Source organism: Scyliorhinus torazame, chromosome 18 (genome assembly GCF_047496885.1).
Source record: "Scyliorhinus torazame isolate Kashiwa2021f chromosome 18, sScyTor2.1, whole genome shotgun sequence".
Taxonomy (NCBI): Eukaryota; Metazoa; Chordata; class Chondrichthyes; order Carcharhiniformes; family Scyliorhinidae; genus Scyliorhinus; species Scyliorhinus torazame.
Window position 1 is genome coordinate 81314711 of NC_092724.1, and position 24172 is coordinate 81338882.

General features: G+C 45.5%; 1 protein-coding gene across 1 annotated transcript in view; it reads right to left on the reverse strand.

Moving 5' to 3' along the window:
* LOC140395331 (uncharacterized) overlaps nucleotides 1-24172 on the reverse strand; it is a 215191-nt gene that overhangs the window by 80553 nt on the left and 110466 nt on the right. Inside the window, exon 8 of the mRNA XM_072482966.1 lies at nucleotides 14954-14989. Coding sequence (XP_072339067.1) covers nucleotides 14954-14989 — 36 coding nt within the window. The remainder of the gene's footprint in view (nucleotides 1-14953; nucleotides 14990-24172) is intronic.

The following is a 24172-nucleotide window of genomic DNA, read 5'->3' on the forward strand; positions in this document are numbered from 1 at the left end:
TGTAGAACCCTTCCATCCTCCCCCTCAGCTCAAACTTCACCTTCTCGAGCTTCAGAAATTCCAGCAGGTGCCCCCGCCACACTGAGGCGCAGGGCGGAGAAACTGACCTCCACCCCTCCAATCTTCAGGTAATCAGTGAGGCGAAGATGCCTGCCCCCGCTCCCGCCTGCAGCCCAGGCTGCTCCGACACCCTAAATATGGCTTCGAGGGGCCCTGGTTCGAACCTCACATGCACCACCCCAAGACGACCTTAAAGACCTCCCTCCAATACCCCTTCAGTTTCAGACAGGACCAAAACATGCGAGGAGCTCCTCCCATAGCACTCACAAACATACACCACCCCCTCAAAGAGTTGGCTCATCCTCACCCTTGTGAGGTGCGCCCCATATACCACCTTCAACTGTATCAGCCCCAGCCTTGCACACAAGGTTGAAGCATTCAACCTCCGAAGCACCTCACACCACAGCCCTTCCTCCATACCCTCCCCCAAGTCTTCCTCCCACTTCGCTTTAATCCCCTCCAATGATACATTGTCCTCCCCCAGAATCGTCCCATAAATCTCCGACACCCCCATTTCCATTTCCCTTGCTGTCAATACCTCCTTCAACAATCATAGAATTTACAGTGCAGAAGGAGGCCATTCGTCCCATCGAGTCTGCACTGGCCCTTACAAAGAGCACCCTACTGAAGCCCACGTATCTACCCTATCCCCGTAACCCAGTAACCCCCACTTAACATCTTTTGGACACTAAAGGGCAATTTAGCATGGCCAATTCACCTAACCCGCACATCTTTGGACTGTGGGAGGAAACCGGAGCACCCGGAGGAAACCCACGCAGACACGGGTAGAACGTGCAGACTCCGCACAGTGACCCAGCCATGAATCGAACCTGGGACCCTGGAGCAGTGAAGCAACTGTGCTAACCACTATGCTACCGTGCTGCCCATGATGTAGAGGCTGGTGCTATCGGGAAGCTCTGAACCTCCCTCCTGGCAAAATGTCGGACCTGCAGATATCTAAACACCTCCCTCTGCCCCAGCCCAACTCCTCCAGCCTCGCAAATCACCCCCCGCCCCGAAACAAATCCTTTAATACCCTAACTCCCCTCTCCACCCTTCTCCGAAATCTCCCATCCCACTTCTCTGGCTCAAACCTATGGTTCCCCCTAATCGGCATCTATTTTGACCCCGCCCACAACTTAAAGTGCTGCCTCAAACTGCCCCCAGATCTTCAATGTTGCCGCCACCACCGGACTCCCCAAATATTTACCAGGGCCATCGGGAGCAGCGGCGTTGGCAGCGCCCTCAGTCACGAACCCCTGCACAGACTTTCCTCCATTCTAACCCACTGGGACTCTCCACCTCTGACCCAGCTCCTCACCTTTTCAGCATTCGCCACCCAGTAATAATATAACAGATTTGGGAGGCCCAACCCCCTGCTTGCCTTCCTCTCTGCAGAAGCACCTTCCTAATCCTAGTCACCTTCTCCCCCATCCCCCGCCCCCTAAATAAACAAGGTAATGATTTAAATGACCTCCTTAAAAAATGCCTTTGGTAAAAAAATATAAACAAAAACTGCGGCAACACATTCATTTTAATCGCCTGTACCTGACCGCCAGCGACAGAGGAAGACCATCCCACCTTGCCAAGTCCGCCTTCAACCTTCCCACCAAACTAGTAAGATTGTACCTATGGAGGCCCCCCTCAATCCCGTACCACCTGCACCCCCAGATATCTAAAGTGGGTTGCCGCTCTACACCCCTTGCCCCGCCCCTACCCCCGGCTGGGACACCACAAAGTATTCACATTTGTCCAAATTTAGCTTATACCCCGAAAAGGAGCCAAACACTCGGAGCAGTTCCAGTATACCTCCCATCGATGCACTCGGCTCTGACATGTGCAATAACAAATCATCCACGTATAAAGATATGATGTTCCACCCATCCCCCCCCACCCCGGCACTATTCCCCTCTACACCCCCAAACTCCTCAACGCGATGGCCAAAGGCTCGATCGCTAGCATAAATAACAGAGGACAACCCTGTTTGGTCCCCAAAATACCCCAAACTCATACTGTTTTGTGCGGAACTTGCCCTCGGCTCCCTATACAATACCCGCTCCATAAATCCCGGCCCAATCCCAAGCTGCTCGAACACCGCCATCAAATATCCCCACTCTACCCGATTAAATGCCTGTTCTGCGTCCAGCGCAACCACCACCTCTGTGTCCCTCCCCTGCGTCGGTGCCATAACAATACCCTCCTAATATTCGAAAACAGCTGCCTCCCTTTCACAAACCCAGTCTGGTCCTCCCCTATCACCTTCGGGAGGCACTCCTCCAACCTAACCACCAACACCTTCACCAATATCTTCGCATCCACATTCAATAGCGATATAGACCTGTACGACCCACACTCTGTCAGATCCTTATCCTTCTTTTACAGCAAGGAGATCGAGGCTTGCCCCAAAGTCTATGACAGCACCCCCTTCCCTATCGCATCCTCAAACATCCCACCATCAGCGGCACCATCGTATCCCTAAATTTCTTATAGCACTCCACCAGGAACCCATCCGGCCCTGCTACCTTCCCCGACTGCATCCTCTCAATTGCCTCCTTTATCTCCTGCTTCCCTACTGCCCCCTCCAATATGGCCCTATCCTCCTCCCCCACCCTCGGGTATTCCAAACCATCCAAGAATTCCTGCATCCCCCGATCCTCCCCCGGTGGCTCCGATGTATACAACTTCTCGTAAAACTCCTCGAACACCCTATTAATCTGGTCCGGGGCCAGCACCAATTTCCCAGTCCTATCCCGCAACAGAACAATTTCCCTCACCTATTAGGTGTTGTATACATGGTATATTTACAGATGTACACATAGAGAAACCCAGAAGAGATAACAAAAAACACTACATGAATTTTAAAAAAACCAAGGGGAAATAAAATAAAAACTGGGGAAGTGTAGAGACATAGAGGCAGTGGAGAAACAGTTAGGTTAAATATGTAATTGTCATTGTTCCACCTCCCCCTTCTTTTCTGTTTTAAAAAAATATATACAGATCAAAGAGCAAAGAACAAAGAAATGTACAGCACAGGAACAGGCCCTTCGGCCCTCCAAGCCCGTGCCGACCATGCTGCCCGTCTAAACTAAAATCTTCTAGACTTCCGGGGTCCATATCCCTCTATTCCCATCCTATTCATGTATTTGTCAAGATGCCCCTTAAATGTCACTATCGTCCCTGCTTCCACCACCTCCTCCGGCAGCGAGTTCCAGGCACCCACTACCCTCTGTGTAAAAAAACTTGTCTCGTACATCTCCTCTAAACCTTGCCCCTCGCACCTTAAACCTATGCCCCCTAGTAATTGACCCCTTTACCCTGGGGAAAAGCCTCTGACTATCCACTCTGTCTATGCCCCTCATAATTTTGTAGACCACTATCAGGTCGCCCCTCAACCTCCGTTGTTCCAGTGAGAACAAACTGAGTTTATTCAACCGCGCCTCATAGCTAATGCCGTCCATACCAGGCAACATCCTGGTAAATCTCTTCTGCGCCCTCTCTAAAGCCTCCACATCCTTCTGGTAGTGTGGCGACCAGAATTAAAAACTATACTCCAAGTGTGGCCTCACTAAGGTTCTATACAGCTGCAACATGACTTGCCAATTCTTATACTCAATGTCCCGGCCAATGAAGGCAAGCATGCCGTATGCCTTCTTGACTACCTTCTCCACCTGTGTTGCCCCTTTCAGTGACCTGTGGACCTCTACACCTAGATCTCTCTGACTTTCAATACTCTTGAGGGTTCTACCATTCACTGTATATTCCCTACCTGCATTAGACCTTCCAAAATGCATTACCTCACATTTGTCCGGATTAAACTCCACCTGCCATCTCTCCGCCCAAGTCTCCAAACGATCTAAATCCTGCTGTATCCTCTGACAGTCCTCTTCGCTATCCGCAATTCCACCAACCTTTGTGTCGTCTGCAAATTTACTAATCAGACCAGTTACATTTTCCTCCAAATCATTTATATATACTACAAACAGCAAAGGTGCCATCACTGATCCCTGCGGAACACCACTAGTCACAGCCCTCCAATTAGAAAAGCACCCTTCCATTGCTACTCTCTGCCTTCTATGGCCTAGCCAGTTCTGTATCCACCTTGCCAGCTCACCCCTGATCCCGTGTGACTTCACCTTTTGTACCAGTCTACCATGAAGGAACTTGTCAAAGGCCTTACTGAAGTCCATATAGACAACATCCACTGCCCTACCTGCATCAATCATCTTTGTGATCTCTTCGAAAAACTCTATCAAGTTAGTGAGACACGACCTCCCGTTCACAAAACTATGCTGCCTCTCACTAATTTGCTTCCAAATGGGAGTAGATCCTGTCTCGAAGAATTCTCTCCAGTAATTTCCCTACCACTGACGTAAGGCTCACCGGCCTGTAGTTCCCTGGATTATCCTTGCTACCCTTCTTAAACAAAGGAACAACATTGGCTATTCTCCAGTCCTCCGGGACATCACCTGAAGACAGTGGGGATCCAAAGAATTCTGTCAAGGCCTCAGCAATTTTCTCTCCAGCCTCCTTCAGTATTCTAGGGTAGATCCCATCAGGCCCTGGGGACTTATCTACCTTAATATTTTTTAAGACACCCAACACCTCGTCTTTTTGGATCTCAATGTGACCCAGGCTATCTACACATCCTTCTCCAGACTCAACATCCACCAATTTCTTCTCTTTGGTGAATACTGATGCAAAGTATTCATTTAGTACGTCGCCCATTTCCTCTGGCTTCACACATAGATTCCCTTGCCTATCTTTCAGTGGGCCAACCCTTTCCCTGGCTACCCTCGTGCTTTTTATGTATGTGTAAGAAGCCTTGGGATTTTCCTTAACCCTATTTGCCAATGACTTTTCGTGACCCCTTCTAGCCCTCCTGACTCCTTGCTTAAGTTCCTTCCTACTTTCCTTATATTTCACACAGGCTTTGTCTGTTCCCAGCCTTCTAGCCCTGACAAATACCTCCTTTTTCTTTTTGACAAGGCCTACAATATCTCTCGTTATCCAAGATTCCCGAAATTTGCCGTATTTAACCTTCTTCCGCACAGAACAAGCAAAACAAAACAAACTGGGTGGGCAGTGCCCCTTGTGTTACTTGCTTCTCCCGGTTGGTTTACGCTGTTGTTGTGTGTTTGCCTCTGCCTCAGTCATCTGTCGTTCCTTTCTCTTGTACTTTCTTACTCTCTGTTGCCCTGTTTTCATTGCAGTCTTTGTTGTTTCCCGTGTTCTCCTTCCAGCTTGTGTTCCCTCCCCTCTGGTCCCCACTATTAATCTTTGCCCCCTGTCCTTCCTTCCTTCTCTGCCCCCCACTTCTCCTCTCTGCAGCTCCCCTTTCTTTTCAGCTGTGTTTGGCTACCCCCTCTTGCACTGTTTCCCTGCCGCCAGCACCCCCCCCCCCCCCCCCCCCTCGGTCTTCTCTTCCATCCCTCTCTTTTCTCATGTCTTGGCTATTTTCCCCTGGCTCTTGGCTACTTGATTATTTATTTGTTTGTTCGTTGGCCACAACCAGGTCCCGGAACAGTTGGGTGAATGGCTCCCATATTCTGAGGAAGCCCCCCGGATGGCGAATTTAATTTTCTTCATTTTGAGAAATTCCAACAGGTCGGACAGCCAGTCTGCAGCTTTAGATGGTGCTGCTGACTGCCAGCCGAGCAGGATTCTACGGCGGGCGATCAGGGAGGCAAAGGCAAAAACAATGGCCCGCATAACAATATAAGCCTCGAATAAAAAACCTCCCTAGGAGAAAAAAAGAAAAAGGAATCAGGAATCGCCTATGGTCACCATTGACATATATAGTCCAACCCCCCTAATATTCAATGCCATCCAATCCCCGAAAGAGTACCGTAAATGACACCCCTGAATTGTAGAACCCCACCACCATACACAAATTCCTCCCCTCTACTTCCTCTCAGTGCTCCCCCAGGAGTTCTCCCAGTGAGCCAGAGAAGACACAGCCAGAGTGAGACAGAACCAAGAGTGAGTTTGGGAATTTGAATCTAGGTGGGAATTGAATCAAATCAGTGAGGCAGCTCCTTTTAAATTTCAGGAGTTTAAATTAATTTAAATTAGGCTAGAATTGTGCAGTGTAGGTTAACAAGGGCTGCCACCCACTCACATAACTGGTTGGCAGTTAAGGGTCAGTCACTTAAATCTACCTTGATCTAAAAGCAGGTGGGGGAGGGGAGTCAATTCAGGACCTTTTAAAGAGAGCAACTTGTAAACTCACTCCCAGTGAGTTCTCCCAGTGAGCCAGAGAAGACACAGCCAGAGTGAGACAGAACCAAGAGTGAGTTTGGGAATTTGAATCTAGGTGGGAATTCAAAGCTTGGGGGGGAGGAGGCGCTTTTTATCCCTGGTAAGTGACTGGTAAGTAGTGTTTCTGTTTTTCTGTTTCTTTTCATTGGTACATTTATTTATTTTTTTCTTCGTTGTTTATTTATTTATTTAAAGTTGGGGGGGGGAATTGGAATTGTTGAAGTTAACCGAAGGTTTAAGACATGGCAGGAGATCTCAGACCCGTCTCCTGTTAGACCGCTTGACGGCTCTGGAGCTGCGGATGGACTCACTGAGGACATCGTGGATAGCACGTTTTGCGAGTTTGTCACACCGCAGGTGAAAGGTACTGAGGGAGATAGAAAATGGGTGACCAAAAGACAGAGCAAGAGTAGGAAGGCAGTGCAGGTGTCCTCTGCGGTCATCTCCCTGCAAAACAGATATACCGCTTTGGATACTGTTGAGGGAGATGGCTCACCAGGGGAAGGCAGCAGCAGCCAGGTTCATGGCACGGTGGTTAGCTCTGCTGCGCAGCTGGGCAGGAAGAAGAATGGCAGGGCTATAGTGACAGGGGACTCAATTGTAAGGGGAATAGACAGGCGGTTCTGCGGACGCAATCGAGACTCCAGGATGGTATGTTGCCTCCCTGGTGCAAGGGTCAAGGATGTCTCGGAGCGGCTGCAGGACATTCTGTGGGGGGAGGGTGAACAGCCAGCTGTCGTGGTGCACATAGGCACCAACGATATAGGTAAAAAACGGGACGAGGTCCTACAAGCTGAATTTAGGGAGTTAGGAGTTAAACTAAAAAGTAGGACCTCAAAGGTAGTAATCTCAGGATTGCTACCAGTGCCACGAGCTAGTCAGAGTAGGAATGTCAGGATAGAGAGGATGAATGCGTGGCTCGAGAGATGGTGCAAGAGGGAGGGATTCAAATTCCTGGGACATTGGAACCGGTTCTGGGGGATGTGGGACCAGTACAAACCGGATGGTCTGCACCTGGGCAGGACTGGAACTGATGTGTTTGCTCGAGCTGTTGGGGACAGTTTAAACTAATGTGGCAGGGGGATAGGAACTGATGCAGGAAGTTGGAAGGTAGTAAAACAGGGACAGAAACAAAAGGCAGTGAGGGGGAAAGTGTAAGGCAGAGAAGCCAGAGTCACAAATCGAAAAGGGCGACAGTACAAGGTACAGTGACTGAGGGGAGCTCAGTGAATAGGACCGGGAATACTAAAAGGAATAAAACGGGAAGTGAAAACATTAATGGTAAGCGACGTGGCAGGTTGTTACATGAAGATATGGGTTCAACGACAAGGAAAATTAGGAGAAAGGTTAAGAGGAAATATAACTTAGGAGAGGTTACAGATCGAGGTGTTAAGATTCAGAACAGAACAAAGAACAAAGAAATGTACAGCACAGGAACAGGCCCTTCGGCCCTCCAAGCCCGTGCCGACCATGACCCCGACTAAACTACAATCTTCTACACTTCCTGGGTCCGTATCCCTCTATTCCCATCCTATTCATGTATTTGTCAAGATGCCCCTTAAATGTCACTATCGTCCCTGCTTCCACCACCTCCTCCGGTAGCGTGTTCTAGGCACCCACTACCCTCTGTGTAAAAAAACTTGCCTCGTACATCTACTCTAAACCTTGCCCCTCTCACCTTAAACCTATGCCCCCTAGTAATTGACACCTCTACCCCGGGAAAAAGCCTCTGACTATCCACTCTGTCTATGCCCCTCATAATTTTGTAGACCTCTATCAGGTCGCCCCTCAACCTCCTTCGTTCCAGTGAGAACAAACCAAGTTTATTCAACCGCTCTTCATAGCTAATGCCCTCCATACCAGGCAACATTCTGGTAAATCTCTTCTGCACCCTCTCTAAAGCCTCCACATCCTTCTGGTAGTGTGGCGACCAGAATTGAACACTATACTCCAAGTGTGGCCTAACTAAGGTTCTGTACAGCTGCAACATGACTTGCCAATTCTTATACTCAGTGCCCCGGCCAATGAAGGCAAGCATGCCGTATGCCTTCTTGACTACCTTCTCCATCTGTGTTGCCCCTTTCAGTGACTTGTGGACCTGTACTCCTAGATCTCTTTGACTTTCAATACTCTTGAGGGTTCTACCATTCACTGTATATTCTCTACCTTCATTAGATCTTCCCAAATGCTTCCTCGCATTTGTCCGGATTAAACTCCATCTGCCATCTCTCCGCCCAAGTCTCCAAACAATCTAAATCCTGCTGTATCCTCTGACAGTCCTCATCGCTATCCGCAATTCCACCAACCTTTGTGTCGTCTGCAAACTTACTAATCAGACCAGTTACATTTTCCTCCAAATCATTTATATATACTACAAAGAGCAAAGGTCCCAGCACTGATCCCTGTGGAACACCACTGGTCACAGCCCTCCAATTAGAAAAGCATCCTTCCATTGCTACTTTCTGCCTTCTATGACCTAGTCAGTTCTGTCTCCACCTTGCCAGCTTACCCCTGATCCCGTGTGACTTCACCTTTTGTACTAGTCTACCATGAGGGACCTTGTCAAAGGCCTTACTGAAGTCCATATAGACAACATCCACTGCCCTACCTGCATCAATCATCTTTGTGACCTCCTCGAAAAACTCTATCAAATTATGACATGACTTCCCCTTCACAAAACCATGCTGCCTCTCACTAATACGTCCATTTGCTTACAAATAGGAGTAGATTCTGTCTCGAAGAATTCTCTCCAGTAATTTCCCTACCACGGCTCACCGGCCTGTAGTTCCCTGGATTATCCTTGCTACCCTTCTTAAACAGAGGAACAACATTGGCTATTCTCCAGTCCTCCGGGACATCACCTGAAGACAGTGAGGATCCAAAGATTTCTGTCAAGGCCTCAGCAACTTCCTCGCCAGCCTCCTTCAGTATTCTGGGGTAGATCCCATCAGGCCCTGGGGACTTATCTACCTTAATATTTTTTAAGACACCCAACACCTCGTCTTTTTGGATCTCAATGTGACCCAGGCTATCTACACACCCTTCTCCAGACTCAACATCTACCAATTTCTTCTCTTTGGTGAATACTGATGCAAAGTATTCATTTAGTACCTCGCCCATTTCCTCTGGCTCCACACATCGATTCCCTTGCCTATCCTTCAGTGGGCCAACCCTTTCCCTGGCTACCCTCTTGCTTTTTATGTACGTGTAAAAAGCCTTGGGATTTTCCTTAACCCTATTTGCCAATGACTTTTCGTGACACCTTCTAGATAAGTCCCCAGGGCCGGATGGGATCTACCCCAGAATACTGAAGGAGGCTGGAGAGGAAATTGCTGAGGCCTTGACAGAAATCTTTGGATCCTCGCTGTCTTCAGGGGATGTCCCGGAGGACTGGAGAATAGCCAATGTTGTACCTCTGTTTAAGAAGGGTGGCAGGGATAATCCCGGGAACTACAGGCCGGTGAGCCTTACTTCAGTGGTAGGGAAATTACTGGAGAGAATTCTTAGAGACAGGATCTACTCCCATTTGGAAGCAAATGGACGTATTAGTGAGAGGCAGCACGGTTTTGTGAAGGGGAGGTCGTGTCTCACTAACTTGATAGAGTTTTTCGAGGAGGTCACTAAGATGATTGATGCAGGTAGGGCAGTAGATGTCTATATGGACTTCAGTAAGGCCTTTGACAAGGTCCCTCATGGTAGACTAGTACAAAAGGTGAAGTCACACGGGATCAGGGGTGAACTGGCAAGGTGGATACAGAACTGGCTAGGCCATAGAAGGCAGAGGGTAGCAATGGAGGGATGCTTTTCTAATTGGAGGGCTGTGACCAGTGGTGTTCCACAGGGATCAGTGCTGGGACCTTTGCTCTTTGTAGTATATATAAATGATTTGGAGGAAAATGTAACTGGTCTGATTAGTAAGTTTGCAGACGACACAAAGGTTGGTGGAATTGCGGATAGCGATGAGGACTGTCTGAGGATACAGCAGGATTTAGATTGTCTGGAGACTTGGGCGGAGAGATGGCAGATGGAGTTTAACCTGGACAAATGTGAGGTAATGCATTTTGGAAGGGCTAATGCAGGTAGGGAATATACAGTGAATGGTAGAACCCTCAAGAGTATTGAAAGTCAAAGAGATCTAGGAGTACAGGTCCACAGGTCATTGAAAGGGGCAACACAGGTGGAGAAGGTAGTCAAGAAGGCATAAGGCATGCTTGCCTTCATTGGCCGGGGCATTGAGTATAAGAATTGGCAAGTCATGTTGCAGCTGTATAGAACCTTAGTTAGGCCACACTTGGAGTATAGTGTTCAATTCTGGTCGCCACACTACCAGAAGGATGTGGAGGCTTTAGAGAGGGTGCAGAAGAGATTTACCAGAATGTTGCCTGGTATGGAGGGCATAAGCTATGAGGAGCGATTGAATAAACTCGGTTTGTTCTCACTGGAACGAAGGAGGTTGAGGGGCGACCTGATAGAGGTATACAAAATTATGAGGGGCATAGACAGAGTGGATAGTCAGAGGCTTTTCCCCAGGGTAGAGGGGTCAATTACTAGGGGGCATAGGTTCAAGGTGAGAGGGGCAAAGTTTAGAGTAGATGTACGAGGCAAGTTTTTTACGCAGAGGGTAGTGGGTGCCTGGAACTCACTACCGGAGGAGGTAGTGGAGGCAGGGACGATAGGGACATTTAAGGGGCATCTTGACAAATATATGAATAGGATGGGAATAGAAGGATACGGACCCAGGAAGTGTAGAAGATTGTAGTTTAGTCGGGCAGTATGGTCGGCACGGGCTTGGAGGGCCGAAGGGCCTGTTCCTGTGCTGTACATTTCTTTGTTCTTTGTTCTTTGTTGACAGGTAGGATCAAGGAAAACCCAAAAGCTTTCTATAGGTATGTCAGGAATAAAAGAATGGCTAGGGTAAGAGTAGGGCCAGTCAAGGACAGGGATGGGAAGTTGTGTGTGGAGTCTGAAGAGATAGGCGAGATACTAAATGAATATTTTTCGTCAGTATTCACTCAGGAAAAAGAGAATGTTGTGGAGGAGAATGCTGAGACCCAGGCTATTAGAAGAGATGGCATTGAGGTACGTAGGGAAGAGTTGTTGGCAATTCTGGACAGGCTGAAAATAGATAAGTCCCCGGGGCCTGATGGGATTTATCCTAGGATTCTCTGGGAAGCCAGGGAAGAGATTGCTGAGCCTTTGGCTTTCATTTTTATGTCATCATTGGCTACAGGAATAGTGCCAGAGGACTGGAGGATAGCAAATGTGGTCCCTTTGTTCAAGAAGGGGAGTAGAGACAACCCCGGCAACTATAGACCGGTGAGCCTCACGTCTGTTGTGGGTAAAGTTTTGGAGGGGATTATAAGAGACAAGATTTATAATCATCTAGATAGGAATAATATGATTAGGGATAGTCAGCATGGCTTTGTGAAGGGGAGGTCATACCTCACAAACCTTATCGAGTTCTTTGAGAAGGTGACTGAACAGGTAGACGAGGGTAGAGCAGTTGATGTGGTGTATATGGATTTCAGTAAAGCGTTTGATAAGGTTCCCCACGGTAGGCTATTGCAGAAAATACGGAGGCTGGGGATTGATGGTGATTTAGAGATGTGGATCAGAAATTGGCTAGCTGAAAGAAGACAGAGGGTGGTGGCTGATGGGAAATGTTCAGAATGGAGTTCAGTTACAAGTGGCGTACCACAAGGATCTGTTCTGGGGCCGTTGCTGTTTGTCATTTTTATAAATGACCTAGAAGAGGGCGCAGAAGGATGGGTGAGTAAATTTGCAGACGACACTAAAGTCGGTGGTGTTGTCGACAGTGCGGAAGAATGTTGCAGGTTACAGAGGGATATAGATAAGTTGCAGAGCTGGGCTGAGAGGTGGCAAATGGAGTTTAATGTAGAGAAGTGTGAGGTGATTCACTTCGGAAGGAATAACAGGAATGCGGAATATTTGGCTAATGGTAAAATTCTTGGAAGTGTGGATGAGCAGAGGGATCTCGGTGTCCATGTATATAGATCCCTGAAAGTTGCCACCCAGGTTGATAGGGTTGTGAAGAAGGCCTATGGAGTGTTGGCCTTTATTGGTAGAGGGATTGAGTTCCGGAGTCATGAGGTCATGTTGCAGCTGTACAAAACTCTGGTACGGCCGCATTTGGAGTATTGCGTACAGTTCTGGTCACCTCAATATAGGAAGGACGTGGAAGCTTTGGAACGGGTGCAGAGGAGATTTACCAGGATGTTGCCTGGTATGGAGGGAAAATCTTATGAGGAAAGGCTGATGGACTTGAGGTTGTTTTCGTTAGAGAGAAGAAGGTTAAGAGGAGACTTAATAGAGGCATACAAAATGATCAGAGGGTTAGATAGGGTGGACAGCGAGAGCCTTCTCCCGTGGATGGAAATGGCTAGCACGAGGGGACATAGCCTTAAACTGAGGGGTAATAGATATAGGACAGAGGTCAGAGGTAGGTTCTTTACGCAAAGAGTGGTGAGGCCGTGGAATGCCCTACCTGCAATAGTAGTGAACTCGCAAACATTGAGGGCATTTAAAAGTTTATTGGATAAGCATATGGATGATAATGGCATAGTGTAGGTTAGATGGCTTTTGTTTTTTGACTTCCCATGTCGGTGCAACATCGTGGGCCGAAAGGGCTTGTACTGCGCTGTATCGTTCTATGGTCTATGTTCTATGTAATTACGGACTTGTGCAGCGGGGAGTTAAAATCTCAGTGACAGACGGTTTTTGACTTTACAGTGGGGTTTTTTTCACCTCCCTATCATCATCAGATTCTGCCTCAGCTCATCTGCTGCTGAAAGCCACATTCAGTCCTTTCCGACCTCTAGACTTAACTATTTCAAAGACTGTTTCACAAGGCTTCCCATCTTCCCCTACGTGAACCTGAGGTTATCCAAAACTCTACAGCCAATGTTCTAACTTGCACCAATTTTCAAGAAATGAATTAAAATCGCTTATTGTCACAAGTAGGCTTCAAATGAAGTTACTGTGAAAAGCCCCTAGTCACCACATTCCGGCGCCTGTTCGGGGAGGCTGGTACGGGAATTGAACTGCCTTGGTCTGCTTTCAAAGCCAGCGATTTAGCTCTGTGCTAAACCAGCCCCTATCATTCATTCACCTATCACCCCTGTAATTGCTGACCGACGACAGGAGGAGGTGGTGGAAGCAGGCATGATAGTGATGTTTAAGGGGCGTCTTGACAAATACATGAATAGGATGGGAATAGAGGGATACGGACTCCGGAAGTGTAGAAGCTTTTAGGTTAGATGGACAGCATGGTCGGCGCAGGCTTGGAGGGCCGAAGGGCCTGTTCCTATGCTGTACTTTCCTTTGCTCTTTGTTGACATTAGTTTCTGGTTAAGAAATGACTTGATTTTAGAATCCTCACACTTTTTTCAAATTCTTCCATGACTTGAGCTCCCTCCCAATCTCAATAATCTCCTCCAACTCTATAACCTTCCAAAACACCTGCACCGCTCCAATTCTCGCCCCTTGCACAACATCAATTTTAATAATCATTCCACCACAGGCAGAACTGCTTCCAGCTATCTAGGTCCTATACATCTTGGATTTCCCCCCTTTCTTTTTTTCTTGAAGACACTTCTTAAAATCTACCTCTTTGACCAATCAACGACCTTAGTGTCTCCTTCTATTGTTTGGTGCCAAATTTTGTTTGCTATCTCTGTGAAGAGCCATTGGGCGCTCAAAGGCACTGCATACAGAGTAAATAAAAGTTATTATTCAGCATCACAGTGCAGATGTAGGCAAGAATTGGAAAATGGTCAGCCTCGAGTCAAGACCTATCCACAACATGCTGACACTCAGAGTTAATGTACAACACAGCAATTGAGATTGTTCAGGGAGTTACTGCACATGTGCAAACTAGAAGCACACAGGCTTAATATCTGCTCAATGCAATTAGCTGATCTTTGTTGTGGGGGCAATTGGCCTAGGTCAATCAGCGATGTATCGCGCTCCTACCATTACACAGCAACATTAACTGGAAAGTACATGCGTTAAGACAGTGTCTTAAGACACAATCCAAGTTTGGCTGTGATGCCCTCCATGGTTAAATAGCCTGCCGATACTCACTATCTAAGCTTCTCGATGAAAAATAGCGGCTTGGACTGCACTAGTGATTATGGACAAAGACCAGGCTGTGAACAAGCTGCCGCTCTTTTTTCTAGAAAAGGGAAGATAAGGAGTCTTTAAACTTATGAAGGGATGTAATAGGATAGATGTGAAGAAGACGTTTCCACTTCCAGGTCAGACCAGAACCAGGGGTCACAAATAAAAGGTCGACACTACAAAATCCAATTCAGGAGAAAGTATTTTTTTAACCCAGAGAGTATGTAGTAGAGGTGAATAGCACAGATTTGAGAGAAAGTTAGATAAACACATGAAGGAGAACGGAAAGAAGGATACGTTGATCGGGTTGGGAGGAAGCTCATGCAGAGTATAAATGCAATGATAAACCTATTGGGCTGAATGACCTGTTTCTGTGTTGTACATTCTTTGTAATTCTAAGTAAATAGTCTCTCCTGCAGTGAATGATAGAAGCAAGTATAGAGTTGTTGCCACTCTCTCCAATTACATACCGAAGGCAGAAAATATCAGTACTTACTGGAAGCAGCCAGCTTTCATCCAGAAAACTACTGTTCTGAAAAGTAACCGAGACAGAAACATCATTATATGATTATTACATATACTGTAGCAAAATGCATTAGGCTCCCACATAAAACAAGTTGGTCAGTCGCAATTTGGTTCTTGGTTGACACCATTTAGCAATAAGCCTGCAGTTTTGCTCAGGAAGAACCCCACATGCCTGAATTTGGAAACAAGAGTGGGTGATTTTGAGATTGTCATGTGAGAGTGCCTTTAAGAAATGGATGTGTGAGCAATGTACCTTGAAGAAAACAGTGATGTCAGAGAGTGGGTGGAGCTCAGCTCAGTTCAGCCATTTTGAAGTTTCAATTTTGAAAAGTGCCTGGCTGGTTTTGCTGAGAGCAGTTTAAAAGTGCCTGGCTGTTTTGCTGTGAGCTGATTGAAAGGAGGAAGCCATTTCGCAGTTTAGTTTTGCAGTTGGAAAAAGCAGTTTGTGTGTGTGTGTGTGTGTCCAGAGAGCTGCAGGAAGAAAGCAAGGTGCTGGAGCTGAAGTCAACCAAGCTAATATATCTCTGCCATTCTACAGAAAATATATATATCCTTTAACCTGATGTGATACTGTTTAAAGGTGTTAAATCTCTTGGAAGTTTGAAGGAAAAGTTTAAGGAGCTATTTACTGTTGCAATATTTTCTGAGTTATCTTTGAAGTAAGGGGTGTCAAGAGATCCAATGTTTATTTAAGATGTTAAGTTGAGATCATGGAATAAACAGTGTTTTGTGTTCAAAAACCCACGTGTCCATAATTGTAATCCCACACCTAGGGAAAAGGCCGTGTGCTAGGAAAAGCAACAAATACATTAAAGGGGGAGGTTGGTTGAACTCCATGATACATTTTGGGGTTCTGAAAATGCCTCCCCATAACAATTGGGGGCTCGAGGGGGATACAAGTCTATCTATTGGATTGGCTTTTGTGAACTTAAAGACAGTGAAGGATTGTTGCTTTTCTGGTGTGGTATTTTAGTTTAAGTGTGTAGAGTGTTGTGAACAATGGCTCTTTCAGAGGCTCAGAAGTTTTTGGGGTTGGAGAATGTCACACATAGTACCTTACGGACAGAAATGAAAAGCAGACTGTTAGATTTGGCAAGAAAATTGCAGTTAACATTACCTGACAAAATGCGAAAAGATGAGGTAATTATGGCAGTGGTTAAGCATTTAAAGTTGCCTGAGATAGAGTTTGACTCATTGGAAATGGCAAAAATTCAGTTGCAAATTAAACAAATGGAACATCAGAAAGAATTAAAGCGGCTGGAATACGAGAGTGAGAGAGAGAGGAAAAAGAAAGAGAAAGAGAGAGGAAAAAGAAAGGAGAGAGAAGAAAGGAGAAAAGAAAGAATAGCCCTAGCAGAACAAAAAAGAAAAGAAAGGGAGATACAGATCAGGGAAAAAGATAAAGAGAGGGAGTTTGAACTTCAAAAAATGGCCATGAAACATGACAATCAGTTAAAATTGGCAGACGTAAAGGGACACGTACAGTTGGCGGAGGTGGATGAGGATAATGAGACAGAGCGTCATAGTCAAAGACGTGGTGAGGATCTACTTAAATATGTCCAAGCATTGCCAAGGTTTGACGAGAAGCAAGTGGAAGCCTTTTTCATTTCATTTGAGAAGGTAGCTAAACAAATGAAATGGCCACAGGACATGTGGGTATTACTGATTCAAACAAAGCTGGTAGGTAGAGTTAGTGAAGTGTTCACTACCGGAGGAGGTATCTGGAACGTATGAGGAGGTGAAAAATCCATCTTTAGTGCATATGAGCTAGTGCCTGAAGCTTACAGACAAAGGTTTAGAAATTTAAGGAAAGAATTTGGTCAAACATACATGGAGTTTGAAAGGCTCAAACAGAGTAATTTTGATAGGTGGATAAGGGCTTTGAAAATAGACCAAACGTATGAAGCTCTCAGAGAAATTATACTTTTGGAGGAGTTTAAAAATTCAATTCCTGATGTAGTGAGAAGTCATGTGGAAGAACAGAGGGTTAAAACTGCGAGATTAGCAGCGGAAATGGCAGATGATTATGAATTAGTTCATAAATCAAAGATTGGTTTCCGACATCAGTTTCAGCCAGTGAGGGATAGAAACTGGGGACATGAGAAATACTCAAGCGGTAAAGGTAAAGGTGATCTGATGGGAGATGTGTACCTCAGATAAAGAGAGTGTACCTCAGATTAAAAAAGAAATCCAGGAGGGTGGAAAAGAAATGAAAAGTTTCAGATGTTTTCACTGTAATAAACTAGGCCATGTAAAGTCACAGTGTTGGTGGTTGAAGAAAAGCACTGGGAAGGCTGATGTGGTGAAACAGGATAAGACAGTGGGGTTTGTTAGAGCGGTAAAGGAAAGCCGTCTACTAGATTTCCAGAGGCCATTCCAGTAGGTAATATTACAGCTAAAAGGATTGTGGAGGAGTTACTTAAATTCTTTACTAGATATGGACTAACCACAGAAATTCAATCGGATCAAGGAACGAATTTTACTTCAAAGTTATTCAAAGAAGTTATGGATAGCTTAGGAATAAAACAATTTAAATCAACTGCGTACCATCCAGAATCGCAGGGAGCATTAGAAAGGCAGCATCAGACATTAAAGACAATGTTGAGGAATTGGGAGAAGCCCAAATCACTTTCCTTGCGGAATTTCCGATACCCTCAAGACTATGGGAAATAATGCGATTTCTTAGCATGAATGAATTTGATCGAACAGTTGTGCAAAAGTTTTGTGGCGTGATTACTCCACTGATGGAATTGCTAAAGAAACCAAAAAAAATGTCAATGGACAGCGGACTTTCAACTGCCTGAAAGCTGTGATCACCAATGATCCTGTATCACCAATTGCGAGGGACTCTGTGGTCAGATTGAACTAAATTATCTGATTCTAAAGAAAAATGCCGAAGAGTAAAGGATTCGATGGATCGTGCACAGACTTTGTTCAAAGAGGCTGTCAATCGAGAAGGATTTTGGTTGGAGGAAGAGCAAAGAAAAATGGACTATATTATTATGCCTGTTTGCGTGTGTTTTTTTTTGTGAAACGTAAAAGTATTTTTACTGTGTGTATTTCTTAGTGGATGGTGCAAAAGTGAAAAATGAAACCATCTGGAGTTGATGGGTTTTTTTTTCTTGGGCGGCGGTGTCATGTGAGAGTGCCTTTAGGAAATGGATGTGTCAGCAATGTATCTTTAAGAAAACAGTGATGTCAGAGAGTGGGTGGAGCTCAGCTCAGTTCAGCCATTTTGAAGTTTCAGTTTTGAAAAGTGCCTGGCTGGTTTTGCTGAGAGCAGTTTAAAAGTGCCTGGCTGTTTTGCTGGGAACTGATTAAAAGGAGATAGCCATTTCGCAGTTTAGTTTTGCAGTTGGAAAAAACAGTTTGTGTGTGTGTGTGTGTGTGTGTGTCCAGAGAGCTGCAGGAAGAAAGCAAGGTGCTGGAGCTGAAGTCAACCAAGCTAATATATCTCTGCCATTCTACAGAAAATATATATATCCTTTAACCTGATGTGATACTGTTTAAAGGTGTTAAGTCTCTTGGAAGTTTGAAGGAACAGTTTAAGGATTTATTTACTGTTGCAATATTTTTTGAGTTATCTTTGAAGTACGGGGTGTCAAGAGATCCAATGTTTATTTAAGATGTTAAGTTGAGTTCATGGAATAAACAGTGTTTTGTGTTTAAAAACCCACGTGTCCATAATTGTAATCCCACACCTAGGGAAAAAGCCGTGTGCTAGGAAAAGCAACAAATACATTAAAGGGGGAGGTTGGTTGAACTCCATGATACATTTTGGGGTTCTGAAAACGCCTCGCCCATAACAAGACTGACGTACAATATTGGAGTAAAAAACACTTACTTGATCCAGGACACAAATCAGATGCCAGAAATGTTGGAGAATGAAAGGTTTAGTAAGAGGGAAGAATTGAGGGAGATCAACAGTAGTAGAGAAATGGTGCTGGGCAAATTGATGGGATTGAAGGCGGATAAATCTCCAGGGCCTGAGAATCCAGGTGGCTCTGGAAATATATGGTCATCTTCCGGGATTCTATAGACTCTGGAACTGTCTCTGTAGATTGGAGGATAGTTCAAGTCACTCCAATATGTATATAAAAGGGAGGTAGAGAGAAGGCAGGGAATTATAGACCAGTAAGCTTAACATTGGGAGTGGGGAAAATGCTTGAATCCATTATCAAGGACTTTATGGCGGAACATTTAAAAAGCAGTGGTAGGATCAGTCAGTCAGCATGGATTTATGAAGGGAAAATCATGCTTGACAAATCTGTTGGAATTCTTTGAAGATATAACCAGTGCAGTTGACAAGAGGGAGCTAGTCGATGTGGTATATTTGGACTTTCAGAAGGCATTCGACAAAGTCCCGCATAAGAGATTATTGTGCAAAATTAAAGAGCATGGGATTGGGGGAATTGTATTGAGGTGGATAGAAAACTGGTTGGCAGAGAGGAAACAAAGAGTAGGGATTAATGGGTCCTTTTCAAATTGGCAGGCAGTAACTAGTGGGGTACCACAGGGTTAATGATTTGGATGAGGGGACAAAATGTAACATCTCAAAGTTTGCAGATGATACCAAGGGTGAATTGTGACGAGGATGCAGGGATCCTACAGCATTTGGCCAGGTTGGGTGAGTGGCTTAATTCATAGAAGATGCAGTATAATTTGGATAAGTGTGAGGTTATTCACTTTGGAAGCAAAAACAGGAAGGCAGATTACCACCTGAATGGTTATAAATTAGTGGAGGGGAGTGTGCAGCAGGACCTGGGTGTCCTTGTGCACCAGTCGCTGAAGGTAATGAAATGAAAATCACTTATTGGCACAAGTAGGCTTCAAGTGAAGTTACTGTGAAAATCCCCTAGTTGCCACATTCCAGCGCCTGTTCGGGGAGGCTGGTACGGGAATTGAACTCGTGCTGCTGGCCTGCCTGGGTCTGCTTTAAAAGCCAGCTATTTAGCCCTGTGCTAAACCATGCCCAAGTACGCATGCAGGTGCAGCAGGCAATAAAGAAGGTTAATGGTATGTTGGCGTTCATTGCGAGAGTTTTGAGTCTAGAAGCAGGGATGTGTTGCTGCAATTATACAGGGCCTTGGTGAGGCCACACCTGGAGTATCGTGTGTAATTTTGGTCTCTTCTCTGAGGAAGGATGTTCTTGCTCTCGAGGGAGTGGAGCGAAGGTTTACCAGACTGATTCCAGGGATGGCGGACTGTCATATGAGGAGAGATTGACTAGGTTGGGATTCTCGCTGGAGTTCAGAAGAATGAGGGGGGGATCTGAGAGAGACATATAACATTTTAACAGGACTAGACAGGGTAGATGCAGGGAAGATGTTACCAATGATAGGTGTGTCCAGAATCAGGGGTCACAGTCTGAGGATTCAGGGTAAATCATTTCGGACAGGTATAAGGAGCCATTTCTTCACCCAACGAGTGGTGAGCCTGTGGAATTCATTACCGCAGGAAGTAGTTGATGCTAAAACATTGAATATATTCAAGAGGTGGCTAGATATAGCACTTGGAGAGAATGGGATCAAAGACTATAGGGAGTAAGCGGGATTAGGCTATTGAGTTGGATGATCAGCCATGATCGTGATGAATGGCGGAGCAGGCTCGAAGGGCCAAAAAGCCTCCTCCTGCTCCTATCTTCTATGTATCTATGTATGTAAGAGCGCTCGATTATGACAGTTGGGGCTGAATTTTCACCATCTAAGTGAGAAGCTTGAGTCAGGAAATCTGACTTGGAAGACCCCTGCACAAATGAATTGTGCTCTGGATGGGTGGGGGGCAGAGTGTGATCAAGTTTGCCTGCAACTATGGAGGTGAGTGAGTACTGGGGGATGCAGAGTTAAAAGTTCACCATGGTTCGATGGGACTTTGTGGCTTCTCGGCCCATTTGTAAAAAAGGCTGTTTGGCCCTCATTTCTAACCCCCGCCCCCCCCCCCCCCCGCCCACTCAAACCCCATACATAAGAACAAAAGAACTAGGAGCAGGAGTAGGCCATCTGGCCCCTCGAGCTTGCTCCGCCATTCAATGAGGTCAAGGCTGATCTTTTGTGGACTCAGCTCCACTTTCCCATCTGAACACCATAGCCCTTAATCCCTTTATTCTTCAAAAAACTATCTATCTTTATCTGTAAAACATTTAATGAAGGAGTCTCTACTGCTTCACTGGGCAAGGAATTCCATAGATTCACAACCCTTTGGGTGAAGAAGTTCCTCCTAAACTCAGTCCTAAATATACTTCCCCTTACTTTGAGGCTATGCCCCCTCGTTCTGCTTTCATCCGCCAATGGAAACAACCTGCCCGCATCTATCCTTTCTATTCCCTTCATAATTTTATGTTTCTATAAGATCCCCCGCATCCTTCTAAATTCCAACGAGTACAGTCCCAGTCTACTCAACCTCTCCTCGTAGTCCAACCCCTTCAGCTCTGGGATTAACCGAGTGAATCTCCTCTGCACACCCTCCAGTGCCAGTACGTCCTTTCTCAAGTAAGGAGACCAAAACTGAACACAATACTCCAGGTGTGGCCTCACTAACACCTTATACAATTGCAGCATAACCTCCCTAGTCTTAAATTCCATCCCTCTAGCAATGAAGGACAAAACTCCATTTGCCTTCTTAATCAACCTGTTGCACCTGTAAACCAATTTTTCGCTACTCATGCACGAGCACACCGAGGTCTCTCTGCACTGCAGCATGTTTTAATATTTTAGCCTTTAAATAATAATCCACTTCGCTGTTATTCCTACCAAAATGGATAACCTCACATTTGTCAACATTACATTCCATCTGCCAGACCCGAGCTCATTCACTTAACCTATCCAAATCCCTCTGCAGACTTCCGGTAACCTCTGCACTTTTTGCTTTACCACTCATCTTAGTGTCGTCTGCAAACTTGGACACAATGCACTTGGTCCCCAACTCCAAATCATCTATGTAAATTGTGAACAATTGTGGGCCCAACGCTGATCCCTGAAGGAAACCACTAGCTACTGATTGCCAACCAGAGAAACACCCATTAATTCCCACTCTTTGTTTTCTATTAATTAACCAAGCCTCTATCCATGCTACTACTTTACCCTTAATGCCATGCATCTTTATCTTATGCAGCAACCTTTTGTGTGGCACCTTGTCAAAAGGTTTCTGGAAAGCCAGATATACCACATCCATTGTCTCCCCGTCATCTACCGCACTAGTGATGTCCTCAAAAAATTCCATTAAATTAGTTAGGCACGACCTGCCCTTTATGAACCCATGCTGTGTCTGCCCAAAGGGACAATTTCCATCTAGGTGCCTCGCTATTTCTTCCTCTATTTCTTCCTTGATGATAGATTCCAGCATCTTCCCTACTACCGAAGTTAAGCTAACTGGCCTGAAGCTAACTACTACCAACATGCCCCCATGCTACCTCCAAAGCCACTCACCCAGTATCCACTTTGAAGATCTCAGGAGCCATGTGGAGATGAAATAAAATGACTTCTAACAACCTAAGTGAAATGAAATGAAAATCGCTCGTCACAAGTAGGCTTCAAATGAAGTAATTGTGAAAAGCCCCTAGTCGCCACATTCCGGCACCTGTTCGGGGAGGCTGGTACATGAATTGAACTGTGCTGCTGGCCTGCCTTGGTCTGCTTTAAGCCAGCGATTTATCCCTGTGCTAAACAGCCCATACACACTTGATACTGAGAAAACTCCCATTCAAAAATTTTAAGTTTCTTTAAGTGATCGATCAGTTGTACAAACAAACACATTTTTATTCATTAACCACAGCAAAGACAGCTAACTCTTTAAAGCCTCTTAAAACTGTCAATCCAATTGTGAACTTGGCTCCCTGCTGTGATAAGTGGTTTTAGAGCATTTGAAACTCTGGCAAGCGTTCGTAATGGGTTTACATATAATGAAAATATAATGAAAAGGTTTGCAGACGACACTAAGATGAGTAGTAAAGCAAAAGGTGCAGAGGATACTGGAAGTCTGCAGAGGGATTTGGATAGGTTAAGTGAATGGGCTCGGGTTTGGCAGATGGAATACAATGTTGACAAATGTGAGGTTATCCATCTTGGTAGGAATAACAGCAAAAGGGATTATTATTTAAATGATAAAATATTAAAACATGCTGCTGTGCAGAGGGACCTGGGTGTCCTAGCGCATGAGTCGCAAAAAGTTGGTTTACAGGTGCAACAGGTGATTAAGAATCTGAATGGAGTTTTGTCCTTCATTGCGAGAAGAATGGAGTTTAAGACTAAGGAGGTTATGCTGCAGCTGTATAAGGTGTTAGTGAGACCACCTGGAGTATTGTGTTCAGTTTTGGTCTCCTCACCTGAGAAAGGACGTACTGGCGCTGGAGGGTGTGCAGAGGAAATTCACTAGATTAATCCCAGAGTTGAGGGGGTTGGACGACGAGAGGAGGTTGAGTAAACTGCGACTGTATTTGTTGGAATTTAGAAGGATGCGGCGGGATCTTCTAGAAACATATAAAATTATGAATAGATGCGGGGAGGTTGTTTCCACTGGTGGGTGAAAGCAGAACTAGGGAGCATAGCCTCAAAATAAAGGGAAGGAGATTTAAGACAGAGTTTAGGAGGAACTTCTTCACCCAAAGGGTTGTTAATCTATGGAATTCCTCGCCCAGTGAAGCTCCTTCATTAAATGTTCTCAAGATAAAGATAGATAGTTTTTTAGAACATAAAACATTGAAAAATACAGCACAGAACAGAAAACCTTATCGAGTTCTTTGAGAAGGTGACTGAACAGGTAGACGAGGGTAGAGCAGTTGATGTGGTGTATATGGATTTCAGTAAAGCGTTTGATAAGGTTCCCCACGGTAGGCTATTGCAGAAAATACGGAGGCTGGGGATTGATGGTGATTTAGAGATGTGGATCAGAAATTGGCTAGCTGAAAGAAGACAGAGGGTGGTGGCTGATGGGAAATGTTCAGAATGGAGTTCAGTTACAAGTGGCGTACCACAAGGATCTGTTCTGGGGCCGTTGCTGTTTGTTATTTTTATCAATAACCTAGAGGAAGGCGCAGAAGGGTGGGTGAGTAAATTTGCAGACGATACTAAAGTCGGTGGTGTTGTCGACAGTGTGGAAGGATGTAGCAGGTTACAGAGGGATATAGATAAGCTGCAGAGCTGGGCTGAGAGGTGGCAAATGGAGTTTAATGTAGAGAAGTGTGAGGTGATTCACT